Source organism: Barbus barbus (assembly GCF_936440315.1).
Source record: "Barbus barbus genome assembly, chromosome: 34".
NCBI lineage: Eukaryota > Metazoa > Chordata > Actinopteri > Cypriniformes > Cyprinidae > Barbus > Barbus barbus.
In genome coordinates this window covers 16,383,337-16,405,900 of record NC_136762.1, presented here as the reverse complement: position 1 = coordinate 16,405,900, position 22,564 = coordinate 16,383,337, and the positions used below count along the sequence as shown (strand labels likewise).

Sequence of the window (22,564 nt, the reverse complement as noted above, 5' to 3'; positions counted from 1 at the left end):
TATTCTATCTGATTAAAATGAATGGGATTTGTACCTCTGTTGCTCTGTATTGTAAGTCTTGTATGTGCTTCTCTGGCTTACAGCGCAGGGTCAGAACCTGGTGACGAATAATGTCTCGGTGGTCGAGGGCGAGACGGCCATCATCAGCTGCCAGGTGAAAAACAACGACGACTCTGTCATCCAGCTGCTCAACCCCAACCGACAGACCATCTACTTCAGAGACGTTAGACGTAAGCAGTAGTGACTTCTCTTTCATGTTCACAGCAGAAAATGTCTTAATCTGCCCAAAGCCTGCATTGCTTTTTGCAAAACAGTCTGATTTTACTCACCAAAGCAGCCCTGCAACCCCATGCAAATTCATAATTCGGCACCTCGGCATAACCTCCTACCATTTAAAGGAGTAGCAAGGCATTGCATTGTTGACAAGGTCCTTTTCAATAATTGAGTGACAGAGTTTAATTGTGTCAGGCTGATTAGAGTCGTCTGAGCGTACCGTTTAGACTCCAGCCTTGAGATTGTTTAGAAGCTCAATGGCGCTCTGCATGCAAAGCATATAATCTTGCCTTCCCTTCTAAATAAGGGCCTTGATGAGCTGCTAAGTGACGGTCTGACCCGTGATCTGAACCTAGTTTAGCTAATGTGTGCGAATAACCTCCTCAAACCCTCCTATGAAGCGTTCTCCATACGAATCGCTCCTGAGGTAATATAAGAAGCATGCACAGATCGACGTTTTCAGAGGTATTCTGAAAACATTTCAAACACAATTTGCTCGTGCGGCTGGCCTGTCTCTCTGCGGGATCCCATATCCTGCAGTTTGAGTAAATATTCAAGGACGTTTGAAGTATTTCTAGACATCTTGTTAATGCTAAAGTTGATTCAAGATGGCGCATTTGTCTTTGGCATGCGGTCTACTGCTCCTTTTTATGTGTTTGTGGACGTCTGTCTGGTTTTCAAAATGCGGCGCACTTTTTACTTATGATTGACAATCACTACTGGATATTCGTGCCTCCTTTATGGACAGTTTTAAGCAGGACATGGAATGCGTTTTTAATCAAACGCACGGGAACCTCTTAATGGATATTCCGGTGTGTATCTGCCGGGGGCCTCTCAGCACTTCGCAGAGAAAGCGGAGGAGGAAACGTGGGTGTCGGGGAGGACTTATTGTGAAACTGAAGGCACACCTTCGGGCTGGCTTCTGGCCTGACATTTCCCATGAGTCGTCGTGCCGCGGTCCTGTTGCTTGGCGGCCGCTGGATTTGCCTTGTAGGTGGCTTCAACCTATTCTCCCCCTGTCTCCGTCCCCTGTCTCCTTGGATGGCCTTCCTCGGATCGGCCTCTGTCGCCGGCGCAATGGAGTGACCCCCGGTAACCTGCGCTCGCTGAACAGAGCATCGCTTTCTCCGGAGGTGATTCCCCCGCCAAAAATGGCTCTAATCAATGCTCGATCTCTAGTGAATAAGACCTTTCTGCTTAACGATTTCTACACTACGCATTGTCTGGATTTTATGTTCATCACTGAATCCTGGACCAAGGTTAGTGATTTAACTCCCTTCTCCAAATTGGTTCCGGCTGACTGCACCTTTTTTAATTCTCCCCGCCCGAATAGGAAACGGGGTGGAATAGTAGCTATTTTAGAAGACTCCTTTCTTGAACGCTGTCGGTCTGTTTCAGTGGATGTGGTTACCAGTTTTGAAGTTCAACTTCTCCATCTTGACTGGAACGGTCCTGTTTTATTAGGGGTGTTTTACTGTCCCCCCTCATTCAGCAAAGGACTTCATACAGCAGTTTACTGAATTTATAGGCAATATTGCCATAAAGTACGACCACTTTATAGTGGGCGATTTTAACATCCATGTATGCTGTCAGTCAAACTTGTTTCTCAATCTTATTGACTCTTTTAGTTTGGTTCAGATGATAAAGGACTCCACTCACGTTCAGGGCCATATTTTGGATCTTGTACTCTCTCATGGGTTTGCCGTTTCTGATATTGAGATATCTGATTTTCTGCTTTCTGACCATAAGCCGATTTTATTTTCTATGTCTCTTCCTAATCTTTCTCATTTTACTAAGAAATCTGTAACGCTGTCTCGGTCCCATTCTTCTACGTTTGGGTCTAATTTTAATCAGTGTTTTATGGAGTCTTTTTCTCATCTATCTTTGGATCTATCGCTACCTGACCTGGATGCTGACCAACATCTAAGTCTTCTAAACTCTGCCTGGCTGGATGTTTTAGACGTCACTGCTCCGCTCAAGCCTTATAAGCACAAATCTAAATCTGTTTCGTGGCAAAATTCTGATACCCGACTCTTACGACAAGCTTGTAGAAAGGCCGAGCGCAAATGGGAAAAGGATCAATTATATATTTAATTTCAGTTGTTTAAAGATAGTTTATCAGCTTATCAGTCTGCTGATCTGCTAAGGTTTTTTTTCTGATTTAATTAAAAAAAAATCATTCTACTCCTAAAGCCCTGTTTTCTGTTATTAATTATGTTACACAACACAGTGTCCGTTGCCGCCAATGCTCTATGTGAAAGCTTCTTGAGACATTTCATTCATAAAATCTCTAATTTGAGACCCAAAGTCTGTTCTCTCCACTTGGACCCCCCCCCCCCCCCCCCCCCCCCCCCTTCCCTGCTTCCTATTTCTTGGGACGTTTTTGAACCCATTTCCTTACAATCACTCAAAGACATCATTGCTAATATTAAGCCATCACTTTGTCCTTATGACATTATACATCCTAAATTTTATAAAGTAATTGCTGATACTGTTGGGCCAGGTTTGGTGACTTTTCTCAATTTTAACTGGCTCTGTACCTGCTACTCTTAAAGTGGCTACTGTCACTCCCCTTCTCAAGAAGCCTTCAATGCCACAATGTTAGAAACTGTTGTCCACACCTTTATTACCTCACGTTTAGATTTCTGCAACTCACTATATTACAGTATTTCAAAATCACAAATCACTCGCCTACAGTTGGTTCAAAACTCTGCTGCTAGATTTATTCAAAATAGTCGCAAATATGATCACATCACCCCTATACTGAGGGCCCTCCACTGGCTGCCTATTCAATTTAGAATCGATTTTAAAATTATTTTATTGGTGTACAAATATTGGTGTACTTTACATAACCAAGCCCCTAGCTATCTTTCAGAGCTGTTGCATTTTTATACTCCCACTAGAAGTCTAAGATCCAGTGACCAGAATCTCCTTTTAGTCCCTCTGTCCAGACTTAAACATAGAGGGGATCGACCTTTCTCTGTGGTCGGGCCTCGGTTATGGAACAATCTGCCGCCTGAGATTAGAGTGGCATCTTCCCTATCCGTTTTCAAGTCACTTTTATAAAACACATTTGTTTGATCTGGCCTACTAATATCCCTTTCTTATTACACTGTATTATGGTCTGGATTATTACTCTGTTTTAAGAATGTCTATTTGTCATTCCTTTTTGGTTTTTAATTTATATGTTGTATTATCTCTGTTTTATGTGTTTATGGTTTGATTTTAATGTATAGCACTTTGGTCAGTCTTGTGGCTGTTTTTAAATGTGCTTGATAAATAAATGAACTTGAACTTGTTCCTCTTGACAAGTAAATGTTGAAGTAATTCTCTGATAACAGCGTTGTGCTTCGTGAAAACAGACGTTTTATGTTCTCGGTTGCTATTGGGATTAATGCTTGTTCTTTATTTATGCACAGCCATATGTCGGTAATGCTCATTTCCAGTTTTACTTGACCTTTCGGCCAAGATTTCATAGCTTCGGGGGAAACTGGGTTATTTTACACCCCCTTTCTTCAAAGAAACACAGTGATTGAATGTTGGAGTTAGAAACACATTTACGTTGCGTTATAATTCCGCTCGCTCACTCGTCTCAGCGTTCGAACACATTGATGAAAGGTCAGGTTGGAATTTTGTCATGACTTTATCTAATTTAATTAATGTTCTGGTGGTACCTAATTCTCCCAATGGGCATATTTTAGCGCCAGTTACACCCGACGTAAGCTTTCTGATCACCACGTTCTATGAGAGAGGGAAAGGCAGAATATGGGTTGGGGTTTAGGGGAGGAAGATAGACAGAAAGAGTGGGAGGGTGAGCGTTCTCGCCTCAAGCTCTGACATTATTTCTAGGGATGTGACTGGAGGGATGCTCAGCCTTCAATCTCTTTAATGCTGTAATGTATTATTCTGTCTAATGTTTACTGGGCTGCGAGCTCTGTTTGTGAAAAGTATGACCACTTGAACACTTCATAGTTTTATCCCTTCAGCACAGATGGCTGGCACTGTGCATTCAAAATGACACAAGAATGTGAATGTGTCTTAGCACATATAGCATGCACCTGTGGATGCCGGCCGATGATATATTGCACGGTGCGCTTCGTTATATATTAGCATTATGATTCGGCGGCGGTTTATTGTTGCCGCCGTGGAGCGATGGCTAAGGTTTTATCACATTAAATTCAGACTGCTATTCTCATTTCCTGTCACTTACGCCAGAGCTGCTCTATAAGCCTTTTAAGAGCAACTTAGAATTAAAACAGTGACTTTTACAGTGACGGTCGGAGAAACTGTCATTTTCATTTTCTCAAGACTTAATGATATTCGCTACAAATTACATTTCCCCGCTCAAAGATATTTTTGTCACTTTTTTTGTGAGCTTTCTTTTCAGTACACTCAAGTGAACTAAATTATAATGCTTTTAATGCCAAGAGGATGATGACTGTTTAGTCGTGTTATAGCGTCTACTGTACGTATAGCATACTGTTATTCTCCTGTTCTCCTAGGAAATTTCATTTACTTGGGATCTTTGGGTAAAATGTAACCCACATTGCAGGCATTAAAATTTCATGACTTCATTATAAGGGTACAACAGGTCTCACCTAAAGGAAAATGTGTTTTTTTATGATTTTTTCCCCCCCTAAATATTAAAGAACCTTGGGGTGCAACTTGTCCCATTTCTCATTTATTTCAATCATATTTGGCACCTTATAATATTTTATATAGTTTATAACCACTTTTGTATGGTTTTGCTATTAGTAAATGGATTATGTGCATCTAACAGATACAATACAGCTAGTTCAAGAAAATTTCACAACCATAAAGCCTAATTCTGACTGCAGGAGTCAATATGGTTCCACTTTGCACATCTTATGCCAAGCTATTTGTTGCAGTACTACAAAGCAATGTAGTGTTTTATTTATTTACAACTTTAAGAAACTATTTTAAAGGGCTTGAAACATTATGGCGCTTAAAACACACTCACGCACACCGATTATTAAAAAAAAAGAATGTATATTTTAAATATCATGTATCAAAAATTTCAAATTTGATTAATGAATTTAAAAAACTGCATGAAATAAGTTGAAAAAGCATAATTGTTTTTAATGGTGACATGGTGATGGAAAAAATATGAGATGGGAAGAAAATTTCATTTAAATATAAGCGCAGTGTTTTTCAAGGAAAACACAAGTTTTGTAAAACACACACGCACACACACAAAAACATTGAAATGTAATTTTTCCTTCTCTTTCATTTTTTCCCTGTCACCATGTCCCTGGGCTATGCAACTTTAATTGTGCTTATTTAGATATTTTTGACAATGTTACAAAGTCTTGTCCAAAAACAATGTGGAATTTATAGTACATTCCTTTCCGAAAACAGGTCAAAATTGTCTTGAAGACAACAGAACGGTTCATATGTGGCCATATATGCTCATTACAGACAATATGTTCTACCCATTGCATTTCCATCAAAATAAGAAGATATTTGCTGTTTTGCAAGGTGATCCAATTTGTATTTGTTTCATCTAACATGCTACATGTAATTTCCTGTGCCCCTTCTCTTTTCATTCTCCAATCTGTATGTCAATTTGAGATAGCAGGCTAGGACAGCTGAAGAGCATCTCGAGCCAGCTGGGGCACAGAACAATCAGATTCACTCACTGTCAACCTCTTACGGACTCTGATGCTTTAGAATTTATAATGTGCTCTAATGAGCCCCGTTCATGCGCAGGTTTTTGCAGAGATTTATATCCTTCATATTCTCCCAGACTTCTGCAGCACTACTACAGACGTACTGTACTGATGTAGAGAAATTACAGTCCTCCGGCATTACCTTAAGTCTGAAGTCATAGATCTGTTTGATGCATAGTGCATAAACTCCCCATATCAACTGCAATTCAGTCCGAGCACTAAGAAAATCAGGCCTTTCATTCTCCACCCACCATCTTTCTATTCAAAACAAGCTGGCCTCATCATTATTCTTAGGAAGGAAATGCTTCCCAGGTTCAGGGTTGGGATTAAGAGGAGGTTCTTAAAATCCACCATCAAAGGTCTTAAACTTCTGATGGAGTTGCTCAATTAGAGCTTTGACTTCTTGAACTTTGAGCGTGGTTTTTGAGTTTGCTCATTTAAATGAAACTCACCAGAACTTCATGATATAGTATTATATAGTTAGTTCTGATCTGATTGGCTGAGTGGAGTTCTAAAAGTTCTTCTATTCAAAATTGAACTGTACTTAAAAAAAAAAATTAAAAAAAATCACTCAGAAATTGCTAGTAAATTTCATAAATAATTACATTGACACTGCAAATAATACATTGAATTAAACATGAAATCTTGACATAGAAAGACTGAAATAGTATTTTCTTATAAAACATACTCTAATAATCTTTAATTACAACCTATAAAAATACAGTGTTTGCAACTTTCCAGACCAGAGTATGTGAGCGATAAAAAGTTAACATTTTTTATTTTGTTAGGATTTTTTTTTTTTTTTGGGCGGATAAAAATAGACATACAAACTAACCATATTTCTTTCAAAACAGCTCTACTGAAACATTTATTGAACATTTATTGAAGCCTTCAGTAAACTATTTGAAACAATATGATGCTTAAAAAAAATCTAATATTTTTATTATAAGAAATACTGTATTTTTCAATTATTCTACATAAATCAAATTTTTAAAATTTGATTCATGGATTAAAAAAATAAAACTACATAACATGTTGAAAGTTGAAAAAGCATAATCTTTTTATATATATATATATAACAATCCAATGGAACACTTTATAAGTATATTTTCTATTCAATTAAGTACTTTATTTAAATTTTTTATTTTTTTATTATATTATACATTTGCTTTAAAAGGAATTCCCTAAGGGGAATGAAAATTACATTTAAATTCAAAGCTTCTCAAGGGAAACGCAAAACCTTTTCAAAACACAAAAGCATTGAAATTTACAGAGTGAAAGTGAGCAGTACAGAGTGAAAAAGCTGTAAATTTTGATTTTGTTAGAAACTATTTTAGTGGGTGGATATAAATAAACAAGCAAAATGGCCAAATTTCACCTGAAACATTTCTTGACATGAACTTTTTGTTAATTTAAGCTTTTAGTAAACTAATTTAAGCTTGAAAAAATATGATGCTTAAAAAAATTAAAAATATTTGCAATTTAATTTAAAAAATAACACTACGTAACATGCTGAAAGGTGAAAAGTCATTGTATATAATTGTGTTCAAGTTCAAGTTTATTTGTATAGTGCTTTTTACGGTACAAATCGTTGCAAAGCAACTCTACAGGAAATTAAGTTTCCACAATATATTTATATATTGCAGAAGCTTAATATATTTAACTTATGGCTAAATTTGGTAATTCTGTATGTTGTCTGAGCATTGGCATCCTCTGAGGTCCTCTGAGGGGTTGGCATTATCTTTTCTCAGATGTTCAGTCATCTCAGATCATGGTTGGATCCAGACTGAAGCTTCTGTCATTCCTAGTTACCACGGGATGTTAATCCCGTGGCAGAAACAGAGACAAATAGAGACATAATTAGCGTAGCTGCTGTTCCATCTAAGCAAAAATTATTTGTTCAACCCAAGCTAAAGAATAATAATAATGTACATTTGATCAGATATAACTGCAGTACAAGATTATAAGATGCATTATGTGAATGCTTGGCTAAAGAGATGTGTCTTTAATCTAGATTTAAACAGAGAAAGTGTGTCTGAACCCCGAACGTTATCAGGAAGGCTATTCCAGAGTTTGGGAGCCAAATGTGAAAAAGCTCTACCTCCTTTAGTGGACTTTGCCATCCTAGGTACTACCAAAAGTCCAGAGTTTTGCGACCTTAGGGATCGGGTTGGATTGTAGCGTGGTAGAAGACGAGTTAGTTACGCAGGAGCTAAACCATTTAGGGCCTTATAGGCAAGTAATAATATTTTGTAAATGATACAGAACTTAATAGGTAGCCAGTGCAGAGACTGTAAAATTGGGGTAATATGATCATATTTTCTTGACCTGGTAAGAACTCTAGCAGCTGCATTTTGGATCTGTAGCTTGTTTATTGAAGATGCAGGACAACCACCTAGCAGTGCATTACAATAGTCCAGTCTAGAGGTCATGAATGCATGAACTAGCTTTTCTGCATCAGAAACAGGTAGCATGTTTCGAAGCTTGGCAATGTTTCTAAGATGAAAGAATGCTGTTTTTGTAACATGGGAAATATGATTTTCAAAGGACAAGTTGCTTTCTAATAAAACACCCAGATTTTTTACTTTAGAGGACGTAACAGTACATCCGTCTAGTTGCAAATTGTAATCCAAGAGATTCTGTGTACTGTTTTTTGGTCCAATAAGTAATATCGCTGTCTTATCTGAATTTAATAGGAGGAAATTATTGGTCATCCAATCTTTTACATTTTTTACACAATCTATTAGTTTAGATAGTTGAGAAGTTTCATCTGGTCTTGATGAGATATATAATTGAGTATCATCAGCATAACAATGAAAACTAATCCCGTATTTTCTAATAATATTACCAAGGGGCAACATGTATATTGAAAATAGCAAAGGACCTAGGACAGATCCTTGTGGTATTCCATACTTTACTGGTGATAATTGAGATGACTCCCCATTTAAATGAACAAAGTGTGTGTGTATGGATCAAATGGAACACTTTAAGTATTTTTATATAACTGTATAGCATTACTGTTTTTTGCTCTGTTACTTTATAAGAAGTCCCTAAAGGGAAATAGTGATGGAAAAAAATTGAGATGAGAGGAAAATTACATTTAAACACAAAAGTTTCTCAAGGGAATCGCAAAACCTTTGCAAAACCTGAAAGCATTGAAATATACAGAGTGAAAGTGAGCAGTACAGAGTGAAAAAGCTTAACATTTTGATTCTGTTAAGAGCTATTTAAGTGAGCGTATAAAAGGAGACAAACAAACTGGCCAAATTCCATCTTACACGTCTCAATGTGAACTTCTTGTTTATTGAGCTATTGTTATACTGTATCACACTCACGACTGATTTGTCTACTTCCTACTCATCCACATCTGTACGCCTCACTCTTTATGTTTTCTCAGCCTTGAAGGACAGTCGGTTTCAGCTGGTTAACTTCTCCGACAACGAGCTGCTGGTGTCGTTGTCCAACGTGTCACTCTCGGACGAGGGACGGTATGTGTGCCAACTCTACACGGATCCCCCGCAAGAAGCCTACGCAGACATCACTGTTCTGGGTATGACGTCTACCTTCAGAATGCTAAAATCCTGATTATCGATTGACCTCATTGATTCCTTCACTCAGTTGAACTTGTCTAATTGAATCTCACCATGACACAATATCAACCAATTACTCTCATGCCGTTTCCAATAACACAAGCCAAACAAAAAGGAACAGATGTTGCGCTATTGATATTGGTAGATCGCTTTTGGCAGGCGTATTGACTGAATTCCTCTTAGATGTTGAAAAGGCTACATCGAGCAGTTCGGGAGTTAGCTTTGTGCGCCTCTTGCGTTGAATGACACTAACATTAGAGGTTTATTATGCGGCATTTTTGGACATCCTGGAGAGCTGAATGGAGTTGAGTGCTCTCTAAAGTAGTATGAGTTTTATGAGGATATGCGTTCCGTCACAGCATGGACTCTTAACCACAGGACATGAAAGCATGAGGAAAGATATTAGAAAAAGAGCCCTCAAACGGCAGCTCTCGTAAGCAACAGACGCTTTAGTGCCATCAGCAAAGCACCATATGAGTTAATGTGCTATGAAGAAGTGAAACATGAGTAAAACAGCTTGTCAGTTGGTTGAGTGGGTTCAGCATTGTCCAAATACACAATGAGACCATCAAAATATAGAAATGCTTCTGTATGTGCCTCTGAATGCTTCAGAGCTGAAACTGTTTGGATTGTTGCTAATCTAGCCCTGCTGTTGATCAGCATAATTGAGCTCATGACGCTGGTCCAAAACCCAAAGAACACCCTCTAAAACCAATGCAGACCAGCTTGACCAAGATTAAGATGGTATTCAGCTGGCTGGCTGTTTTCATCCTGACCAGCTAATAAGTGCTCAAAAACCCACTAAAACCAGCCAAAAGACCTATGGTGTATTCCAGAAAGCACGGTTAATTTACCTTCAGCTAAAACCTGAACTTTGGGTTGATTAACCCAAAACCTTGCTTACTCGAGGTATGTGGTTCCAAAAACGCGTCCAGGAGTAAGTTCATTCAACACAGAGTATGTTCCTGGTTAAGACTCAAGACATTCTCAACAGAGCGACGAATTGACGAGTCACTATGGAAACGGACAATAAGAAAAAGCGCACCATGCTGTTTCTTTCTTCTTCTTTTGTTCAATGGTCGTTTACATGCTTAGTGCATATCGCCACCTAATTGGTGGTTGTGTAATCATTTTTTTCCCCATTTAATCTTTTATCCTTGAGAATATTATATATATTTTTAGTTTGATGCTAATTATATATTAAGATATGTATTTTTATTATAAAAATACATTATAGAAAATACCAATCCATGTGTGAGATGATAATATAAAATGTAATAAGTATTATATAATATAATAAATTAAACATTACCTTGTCATAGTGTTTTATAATTTATACAGATAACTGTTATATATGCCAATAAAATAAATAAAATAACCATATTAGAATAATATATTACCTTATTTATTACTTATATTAGCGCTTTATATATATATATATATATATATATATGTATATATAAATACTGTATATAAAGCTATATTATATAATCTAATATTATATAATGTTGTGCGCTATCTGTCAGGCCCACTGAAGGCTGGTCAGTATGTCACGCGTGCACTGATAGCACTGAAGTGAACTAACCGGAGCAGGTTATCTTCAGAAAGCAAGTTACTATGGTTACTTACATACCCCAAAAGTAACCTCCGATTTTGGAGCCGAAAGCTGAGGTTATCCGCTCGCTTATCCTCAAACTTACCCGGGTATGTCACATAACCTGCTTTCTGGAATACACCCCATCTTGACCTATGCTTGTTACCCTGCTGAAGAAAATCTGCTTAAACCAGCTTTAGATGGTTTTCAGCTTTTTGGCAATTTTTTCATCAACCCTCCACACCTTCCTCCCATACAAATGCCAAAATCTTGGAATATTTAAGAATTAATGTCTCTGATGCTCAACAAGGATGCATTTATTTGTTTAAAAACAAATATTTTGTGAAATATTATTAAATTTGAAAACAACAGTAATGCTGCTTGAAACATATTTTTGTGGAACCTGTGATTCTTTTTTTTCTAGATTATTTGAATAAAAAAAAAAACAATTATTCAAAATATAAATCTTTTGTAACATTACTTACTATTCCATTAAAAATGTTGGGTGTTTTTCACAAAATAAGAAAAATGATTACAGCCTTGATAATAATAAGAAATGTTTTTAAGCATCTCATCAGCATATTACAATAATTTATGAGGGATCATGTGACACAGATGACTGGAGTAATGAAGCTAAAAATTTAGCTTTGCATTAGCTTTGTATTTTTTATTATTATAATTTTTTTTACTGCATTTCTGATACCATAAATACCTTGTTTTATGGTTTGTGGTTTATAAAGTTTAAAACAAGTAAAAAGTAGTCAGAATGAGTAACCTAGATTACGTTACTAACTACAATTTTCGTTATGTAATATGTAATCAGTAATGGATTACAATTTGTAAGTAATCTACCCAGCTCTGTTTATATATTTGTGTAGCACTTTTTTTTTACAGCACATTTTGTTCTACAGAAGCTCTGCAAAAATAGTACCTTACAAAACCATATTGAGGAATCCACAGGCAACAGTGGCAACCCCCTAACATGGTTAGGTGGTTTGAGGTAGAAACCTTGCGAGGAACCAATGAAGTCTTGCTGGTTTAGCTTGTTAAAATGCCTGGTGGGGACACTGGCACACCAGCAATCAATGCTGGAGACCAGCATCCAAACCAAAACATAGACTATAGGGTATTTTCAGATAGAATGTTGAGAAAAAAAAACAAGATTGTCTCAAAAACAACACTTTTTCAACCAAAGTGTGCTTTATTACTGAATTGAAGTTATCGATAGTCATCGACAGATCTTTGTAAAATAACAGTTTGTCCTTTAGCGAGTACACAAATAAAAAAACATTGATCCAACGCTGAAGAGCTGTCACACCATCTCTAATCCTGCTGTTGATCTTCTGCCAGTTCCACCAGGCAACCCAATCTTAGAGTCCCGCGAGGAAATCGTGAGCGAGGGGAATGAGACTGAGATAACCTGCACCGCCATGGGCAGCAAACCTGCTTCCACCATCAATTGGATGAAAGGAGACCAACCACTGCAAGGTCTGACTCAGATCCAAGGATGATTGTTCAGATAAGTCTGATGTGATTACTGATGCCTCTGATCTGCACACAACACACCGTGGTCTAGATTCTGACTTGGTAATGACTTTTAATTAAGCCTTCAAAAGGTGTATCCAGTGAATTGACAAGAAGATCACAACACGCAGGTCACTGAAAGAGGATTTTTGGTGCTTTCAGTCAAGCTTAAATAAGTAGCTTTGAATGAACTCCAACTGTTTACCTCCCACTCAGCAAATGCTGCCCACATATTAGTTCTCACTGGTTAAGGCAGTGCGGGCTGGCATAGAGGAGTGAATGTGCAGGCTGCTTAATGTGCTTATAAACAGCTTTTCTCCATTAGACAGCAGGGTGGGACTGTTGAATAACATTCAGATAGGCTACCTGGGGAAACAGAGGCAAACATGGAAGATGATATGGCGCATTTAAACAGAATCTAAGTTTGATGTATCAACTGTTTATGGATTACAAACATCACAGCTTCATTAACTGCAGTGAAAGCAGTCAGACAATGGCCTAAGGCAAGAGATTTCGTCAGCTAAATGGATCAAATACTAACTAGTACGCAGTAAGGATCACGGAAAACGCACATTAAGGTAGTAATGACTGGTTTATAATTAAAAAAAGTGTTACTCTGAACCACACGAACTCTGTTGTCATTACACATTGCTTACAACACCATCGATTATAAAGCTTTGGAGGATATTATTATTATGAAGTGTAAAGCAAAATTTTGACTTGCCTTAGAAAATAATTGTTTAAAAGATATATAAATATTTTAAAGTTTAATTCTCTCTATTAACAAACCATTAACTACGACTTTTGCCTCAATAAACTCCTAATTTGCTGCTTATTAGTAGTTAGTAGGGTGTTCGTTATGTTTAGATATTGGGTAGGGATGTAGAGTATGGTCATGCAGAATATGTGCTTCATAAGTATTAATAAACAGCCAATATGTTAATAATAGACATGCTAATAAGCAGCTAGTTAGTGAGAATTGGTCCCTATAATAAAGTGTTACCATTTTATATTTAATATTTAAATAACAGCTTATTGTTCCTCTCTGGATTACAGATTTCAATCATCTCTTGTTTCTAAAAATATGCATATGCAGTTGTAGCAATATGAACCAACATGCTATTTTAGTATTATTTATATATATTTGCAGTGTTTAGCTTTTTTCAGCTTTCTTTTTCATTTTAGTTAAAGATATAGTCATTAGTGCGTTTCTTTTTGGGGTTTTTTTTACTTTATTTTTTATTTTGGTTTTGGTCATTTTACTTCTTAAACTTATTCCAGGGCAACATGTTTTATTGTGTATTAAAATGTATACATAAATAATTAAATTAATTAATAATTAAAAACATTTTTGATATATGGATTTTACAAATTATAAGAAAATAAAGAATCTAATATTTAAATTGTATTTTATTTCAGCTTTATTTCAGTTACCGAAGATTGTTTTTTAGTCATTTTAGTTAGAGATGCACCGATACTGAATTTCTCTGCCAATACCGATAGCCGATTATTTAGAATGATATCGGCCCATACAAATAGCTATGAGCAAGTTCAAATTTGACATGGTCGCATTTGTGCCAGTGCATGGTCTGTGCTGCTCCAAAACTTCTGCTCTGTTCCAGTACAGCAGGCCCGGGTATGCTTCACTTTCTGTGTTCCGTTCTCATGCACAGCCGCGTCCGCACAGCTTGAAAGTATACTCAACCTCGGATGAGGGTGGACAGACGAGATCAACACATGCGCAGTAACACCTACTTGACTTGCACCCTGCCAACATTCACCTCGCGTATGCGCTGTTGTATGGGAGCCCTTCTGATGACGAAAATTACGTAATGCGGACGGTGCGCGGACACGGACGGCCGAAGTATACTTTATATATACATATATTTCTGATCACGTGACGAGAGTGAGAGAGGCACTTTCAATGCGAGTTCTTTAGGAGCAGAGCCTGGTTTATACTTATAATATGCAAAAATGACGCGAATACTGAGGAAACGATGGCAGGCGGGACAGATGATTTGGTTTTTAAGCTGAAGTAAAATAAAAGACTGCTTCTTAAACCAGAGAAGGTGAACATGTTGGTTTTGTCTTTGCTGTTTATCTCACGTTACGCTATGGAGGCTTTCTTTAAATGTTCTTTATTTATTTGATTCCTCAGTGTTTGCTAAATGTTCTGGTGTAGCCTATGCCATGCCTCCTCTTATTATTTTATGTTAATTACATTATATAAGTTAGTTTGTAGCCTACTGTTTTATTGTTCTTGTGCTTTTCAATTAAGAATAACAATGAATCCATATTTCAATCATTTGTTTTAGTTTTAAACAGTGAATAGATGTAAGCAAAACAGACAAATATATTTTCTTGTAAAAAGTGACGGTTGTGAATTCAAATTCAAAAGTGAACGCGTCCGAAGTCCTGCTTATAGCACAGCAAAAGGGAACTCCTGTTCACAAAATTCAAATCACAAATAATACTGATGAAAAAGAACAGGTTGAATGTTAACCACTTTTGTAACCATAAACTTAAACATAAACTTTCCTTTTTTCTACATAAATACCTTAATGCCAGATTCAAACATACATATATAATTATAAGTAAAAAGCTCCTCTTCAGTGTTGTTTTATAGCTAACTAATGAACTGTGAACAGTGGAATAACTTTGCTGAGGTAAATGTCACGTTAAGTGACATACTGTTCACAGTCTGTTTTAATGGCATCTTTCTGCAGTTGAAACACTGATGGAGCGATTACATTAGACAGACATGATACATTTTGGTAAGCCATACTGTATCTTTCAACATCTTATGATGTACATTCATGTGTATTTTGCACTATAACTTATTAAACTGGAAGACACTTGAACTCGAACTGAGGTGCAATAGCGATCTGTCACGTCACATTTAAAAGCGTCAAAACGGCATTCATTGTTTGTAATTCGTGATAGAATGTACAGGATTTGAAAGCTGAGAGTTTGTTTCTTATCAGAAGTAAGAAAGCACAGAGCTCTTTGTGATTATTGGATGCGAGGCGTGCTACAAATGTTTGGCGTAGAGAAAAACGGATCTGGCAATGCTGGCTTGAACTACGGGTGATTCATCTGATCAAATAGAGCCTGTTCAATGTCGCTTTTTTGACTGTTAATGCCTTATTGTCACGTTACTTTTGACAGCCCTAAATTCAACAGAGATTTTCTTCACTCACAGTAGGAGTTGCAGTCTGACACGTTTTTTCGCTGCTTTTTGATTGACAGGATATAATCGGCCCTGATCATCGGCTGATTTTGAACAATCGGCCAATGGCATAGTGAAATAAATTGCTTTTATCGGCCGATACCGATTGTTGGCCGATACATCGGTGCATCTCTAGTTTTAGTTTTAGTTGACAATAAACACACTGACTCAAACATTATAATGATCATAATTCTATTTAATAAATAAAATAATATAATGAATATTAATATCATATTATAATAATGATAATAAATCATTGATTGATCCATAGATTAGTGTAAGTGTGATGATTAAACTGCAACAGGCAACATTGTCCCAAACCATATGATAATTTCCTATAATTTGGAAATTACGGTTTCTATGATTTTTATTATTATTATTTATTTATTTTTTACAATTAATCAATTAAAAATTAGTACAATCATTGATGAAAGGTATTTGTGTGCTCATTAACTGAAAGACAGTCATAATATCAGGATTTAAATTGTCTTTGGTGTACAGTAGCTGATGTATTTTTTGTAACAGTGTCTTAGTATGCGCTGACAGACGAGAAGGGAGATGAGCTATAGGTCAGATCCAAGCTGTAATTATTTCCCACTTCATTAGGTCCAAGTAAACCGTCATACTCTGTGCTGCAATTAGCTCAATGCCCTTGAGTCTAGAAATTGTTTTAGGATGAGGGCTAACATGATGGGCAGTAACCCTACAGGCAGCTACTGACCTCAGAGCTGCTCCATATGAACTCATCATGGTCTTATGTCCTGGCTATCCATCATAAGTACTGCTAATGTTGTGGATTTTACAGTTTACTATTATGATATCACATCTTGTGTTATATTAAATCATTATTTTAGTACTTAAACTTACTTCATGTTTAAGGTTATTTAAACCTGTTCAGTTTTTCATCTAATATTTATATTTTATTTCATATTTATTTCTTTATTTAAAAATGTTTTTATTGTTTTAGCTAAACTGCATAGCAGCAGTGTTAGGCTCTACAAATAGCTAAGCAATTAGTTGAACTACATTTCTTAGTATCAAGATGGTAGCATCGCTCAATATCAGTATCAAAGCTCTATTTTTAAGTAGCAAGGTAGCGCTGTTACATTTTCCCTATCAATATTTGAACAATCAAGTCATGTTTCAGACAGTTTGCTCACACACTGAATTGTTTGAAGCGGTTTCTCATTTATTAAGACAGTAAAAGGAATATTTTAAAACACAGAGGACAAAAAGAGCACTGGATGAAGCAGAATATTTACCTGCAATCAATTGGAGCCAAACCTGCAAATGCATCCTATGGTTTGCCAACGATTAACAAGTTCTTTATTACACTGTAAAAAATGGCTGTGAAATCTACAGTTATTTACTGTAGATTCACAGTAACATTACTGTATAAGATATTTACAGTAGAATATTGTAAAGTTTACAGTAAGACCGTAAAAATCACAGTAGTCCAAGCATTACAGTTGAAATCACAGTAGTCAAATCATTACTGTAAAAAAATCACAATTTAGCCACTACAGTACTGTAAATAGTAAAGTAAACTACTGTAATTTTCCTTTTTTTTATCATATCTTTCTTTGTACCCCTTTCACATGGACGGCCCCAGATTATTGTTGTTCAGAATTCATTACCGGAATATGATATAAATACTCGATGGTGAGCTTTAAGTAAAAGTGTAATATTAATAAATTAAAATGTGTCATGTAACTTGTACTCTGATGCACCTGCTGCAGGAGCTTTCTATTCCATACAATATATTTTTTATTCTTTTTTTTATTCTTATTTTTTATTTCAGATTCCAATAATATTTTTTTGTTTGTTTGTTTTGTGACTGTAAATGGGTGTTTGGGTGTAAATGGGTGTTAAAAGGGCAATAAAATATTTGATAAGCCTTATCTTAAACTTCTCCAAAGTCTCCCCTGACATGGTCTAACAATATAAGCTTCATAAACGCATAATTTTTTTAGATGTCATCCTCAGATTTGAAATGAAGCATGACCATTGGTTATAAGTTGCAATAGTATATTCACATAATTATGTATATTAATATTAAAATATTAATATTTTTATACATTTAATAAATATATTCTTAATATTTGTTGTTTTTATTTTTGAGCGTATATATCTCAATATTAATAACATCTGATTAATGTTGAGTTTTGAACTTGAGCCAAAACTCTCAAGCTTTCTAAGGTTATGTGTCTATTCAGAATTACTTTTATTTTGGGTATAGGCTATGTCATGTGCATTACTTGCCAAAATTGGGGCTGTCTGGTTAACTCATAAATACGTACCATGGGATTTTTATTTTACAAAAATCAGTGTTATATATTTTTTTCTTCGGAAGCAGGAGAGATAAACGTGCAAGTTTCCAGAGCTGTTTCTGAGCTGCAGGGCGAAATCAAAGCGCCGGCAGAGTGGGCGGGGTTTACCCAGTCTAGACAGTTCTAGAATCTGTGGGAAAAAAGCGCGAAATAAGCAGCACTTGAATTCTGACTCGTCGTCAGTGACAGAAAAGCTCCGTTAATTCTCAGATTTAAGTTTCTTTATGCACGGCTTTGTCTTGTGGTTGTATTTATTTTGTTTTCGTCTTTGTGTTGATTTCTTTCACTTTTTGCCTGAGAGGAATTCAGCGAAAACGTTTCAGTGAAAGCTCCGACGGAGACGTTTACACAGCCTTTAACGTTAAGCTCCGTTAATAACAGACTATTACTCAAATGTACATTTCTTTATACACGGCTTTGTCTCGTGGTTGTATTTATTTTGTTTTAGTCTTTGTGTTGATATCTTTAACTTTTTGCCTGAGGAATTGAGCGAAAACGTTTCCGTGAAAGCTCCGACGGAGACGTTTTTACAGCCTTTAACGTTCATGTATTTTTCCCACCCGTGGCCTCTGCCGGAGTTTCCATCTTGGAATCGCGGATCCTTCACCAACTGTTTATCGGGACTTCCAGAAAATCAGTAAGTAAATTTACTATCACTAACGTAAGTTACTAGGAGCAAAAAAAAAAAAAAAACTTCAGTGCCGAAAGCCACATAAGTTACAGCTAGAGCTATGAGTATAACCAGTTAACGTTAGCTTGCCATCAAAATGAATTACTCGTGCAAGCACTGTAATTTCACCACAGCTTCAATTACTGCATTTGTTCGTCATTTGAGCATAGCACCTAAGTTACACAGAAATGAAGTCCGTTTGAAGTCCAAATAAATGCAGTTTATATATATAAAATATATAATTTATATACGTTACTTTGACGTAGTTCCCAGCTCAATCCGAACAATTATAGTTAAAAAGTATATAAATTATATATTTAAAAAAAAAATGACCGATCGTTTCACTAGATAAAAACCTAATCCTCAACTGGGATCCTGCACAGCCCGTTGAAGCACTTCAAAGACCTTTGAAACTGCATTTATTTGGACTTCAAAACGTTGGTTACAATTGAAGTGTTTTCCTACAAAAACGTAATTTCTCTTCCACTGAGGAAAGAAAGACATGGATATCTTGGATGGCATTGGGGTGAGTAAATTATTAGGAAATTTTCATTTTGAGGTGAACTAATCCTTTAATCATGCACTGCTTCGAAGATATGTATGCTCAATTTATGTGGAGAAAATCTTTTATAGAATGTATTGCTATGAAATATAATTTTTGTGATGACTATTGTCTTTACTAAGGAGAGACAATCCTGACTGCAAAAAAATGGATGCTGTCGATGGAGGGGAGGGTCGTAATCCCACCTGGTGCTCACATGGCGGACTTCACCACTGCCTTGGCCGCTCTCTTCGCCTGTTACTATGTATTCAACCTAGAGTATCAGGTGGAAGCCAGCACAACACTGGAGTTTGTTCAGAGGTATTTTTTATCTTAAATAGTTTGATTGCAGTGTTAAAGCAAATTGACAATTGAAAAGCTGTTCAAAATCATCTTCTCCCTTTAAAATTAGGGGTGTGAACCGACACTGGTCTCACGGTTCGGTTCGATTACGATTATCATGTCATCGATTCAGTTCAATTCGATATCACAATGCATCGCGATGCACCGCATTCTCAATTAAAACATTTTCTTCAAAAGTGATGTGTGTGCTCGCCTGTTCAAACAGTGACATTCCAGTTGGGAGTAAAGCTTGTTTATGCCATTAAGAAAAGGAAAATCTGTCATATAAATTTTGTTTTAAAGAAATGTTCATTTAAAAAGCAGCGCTCATTAATCAGTGTATTATGTTACCATTAAAGATGCGCGCATCAACCATCGCCGAGTCCGCTGTTGAAGGTGACGATCATCCATTTATAATCACGCATAACAACACAGAATAATTGTAATTTGACCATCGGGTGTGGATACTTAAGTCAGAGAAAATTATTGGGGCGGGTGAATGATTTATTTTTGGCTACGGATTCGGCGTTGGAGTGCATCTCTAAAAGCAGTCAGACTCTGCCAGGCGTTAACAGCTCGCGGTGGAAACGGCTAATGTGGTTTATCAAGTTAGTGGTATTACCTCCTGCATATTCTATTTGTGTGTGACATGAGCGCACACAGCGCGTCTTCTGCAGGTCGTGCTTACCAGGTTGTTCATAAAAGCCGAAATGTGCCCAGATGTAGGCTTTAAAAGTAGTTGGAGCATCTTTAATTACTTGCACTCGCATCTCGCCTCCCTCTGCCATTGTATGCTACCGCGACAAAGCACGTATGCGACAAATGCCGTCAGAAAGCGTCAGTACATTATAATCGGTTATGGTCTATTACTGAACCAATACCGAATCGTCCTCGTCTGCATCGCGATACATCGTAGAAACGATACATTTTTATTTTAAACTTAACGGATTAGTTTACCTCAAAATGAAAATTTCTTAATAATTTACTCACCCCAATGCCATCCAAGATATCCATGTCTTTCTTTCTTCAGTGGAAAAGAAATTAAGTTTTTTCAGGAAATAATAGCAACCAACTGAGTTGGTTGCCATTGAAGTCCATTATATGAAGGAAAAAATCCTGAAATGTTTTCCTCAAACTTATTTTCCACTGAAGAAAGAAAGACATGGATATCTTGGATGTCATTGGGGTGAGTAAATGATTAGGACCTTTTCATTTTGGGGTGAACTAATCCTTTAACCTTCCTCTGATTCATAGGTGTGATTGGCAAAGGACAAAAAAGCAGGAAATATAAGGCACACCTGTCATGACATGGCCACAGCACGTGTGATTATCCTGGTAGTTAGGACATCGCACAAGATTTGTCAACACAGAAAACATTTAATCACTGGATAGGTTTTGTTCGTTTATTTAAAGTGTGGTTTATGTCAGATGAATGTGCGGAACGCTTTTCAGAGAAGACAAGGCAACGTTATTTTAGTACAATTCACACCCAGCAGTAATTCAGGGGAAAAGAAATCTCTGAATGCTTAACGTGAAACTTTGGTCTTCGACCTATCATCGTGTCAATTCTCAATTGATTTTGATGGTAATATAAATTTTAATTAATATGCACGAAGAAGGGAGGGAGAGCAAGACAGTTTGAAGACTGTGAGAGTGCGCGGACGGAGGAGGCGCTCTCTCTCTCTCTGCTCGTTCTCTCATACCCCTTTTCCACCTAAGCAGTTCCAGGGCTGGTTCAGAGCCAGAGCCTAGTTTCGAACCGGTTCTTTGTTTTTTGACATCCAAAGAACCAGCTCCGAACCAGTAAAAGCGGTTCGTAAGTAGCACCAAAACATTGCTGGGCTAGAAGGAAGAACCGCTTGCGTCAGGGGCTGGGGGCTGGGTTACCGTGACCAACAAGACGAACAGAAACTTGGACCGCCATATTTGAAATAGCAGCTAAACGCTAACACGTTTGATTTGCCGTGTTTGGATGCCGATGTAGGTTCGCAAAGCCATGAACATCAAATAGCACCGCAACGTCCACCATTGCTGATAGTTTGTTTAGGCTTGTTTGGGGTGAGTAGATAGATCGGCGCTGCGCAGACTGTTCGGTGCGAGGCATATCGGGGTGCTGCGGGAGCGACTGGAAAGCAGACGGCTCTTTATGCTTTTGGGTCGCTCTCACCGTGCTTTAGTGTGTTGTGTGCCGATCGATCGATCTGCGTGGCGCTGATGTACATCGAACAAGCCTGTTGTGCTGCGCTAGTGAACCGAAACATGAAACGTATTCAGTGACGTAAGAGCTGGCTCTGAGCATGTAGAAAAGCAACCGGTTCTTAAAGGGTTCGCCAGTCGAACTAACTAAGAACCAGCTATAGCACTGGCTCTGAACTAGCACCTGGAACTGCTTAGGTGGAAAAGGGGTATCAGTAACATGCGCGGGTTCCTGTCAGAATTGGCGCAGCAGTCAGTCATCTACTCATCACTCACCGATCAAATAAGGCTTTCCACTTATCACTCCACGCCGGTTCTGTTACTGAAGAATCCAACACGAGACAACGATATGGCGCAACTAAACTGTTACATGATTGGCTGGTAGCGTGTTACTCCCTACGTTGCTAGGTTACCAGAGAGTGAGTGCCTTTGTTCATGCAACCAAACTTGCTTCGCAACCTCTGGTTTCTTCTGACGAAGAAAAAAATAAAATATGGAACGTTTTATCGAACGCATTTTTTATTGATATTGATTACATGTCTATCGCGATACATATTGTTAATGTTTTATCGCCCAGCCCTGTTG

The 22,564-nt window shown here is 37.2% G+C and overlaps 1 protein-coding gene across 1 annotated transcript in view; it reads left to right on the top strand.

The window, feature by feature from the left end:
• The window catches only part of LOC306854417 (cell adhesion molecule 1-like), a 203,873-nt gene that overhangs the window by 133,523 nt on the left and 47,786 nt on the right, over positions 1-22,564 (top strand). The window contains exons 2-4 of the mRNA XM_079392382.1: positions 84-230; positions 9,361-9,513; positions 12,498-12,635. Of these exons, the coding sequence (XP_079248508.1) occupies positions 84-230; positions 9,361-9,513; positions 12,498-12,635 (438 nt within the window). The remainder of the gene's footprint in view (positions 1-83; positions 231-9,360; positions 9,514-12,497; positions 12,636-22,564) is intronic.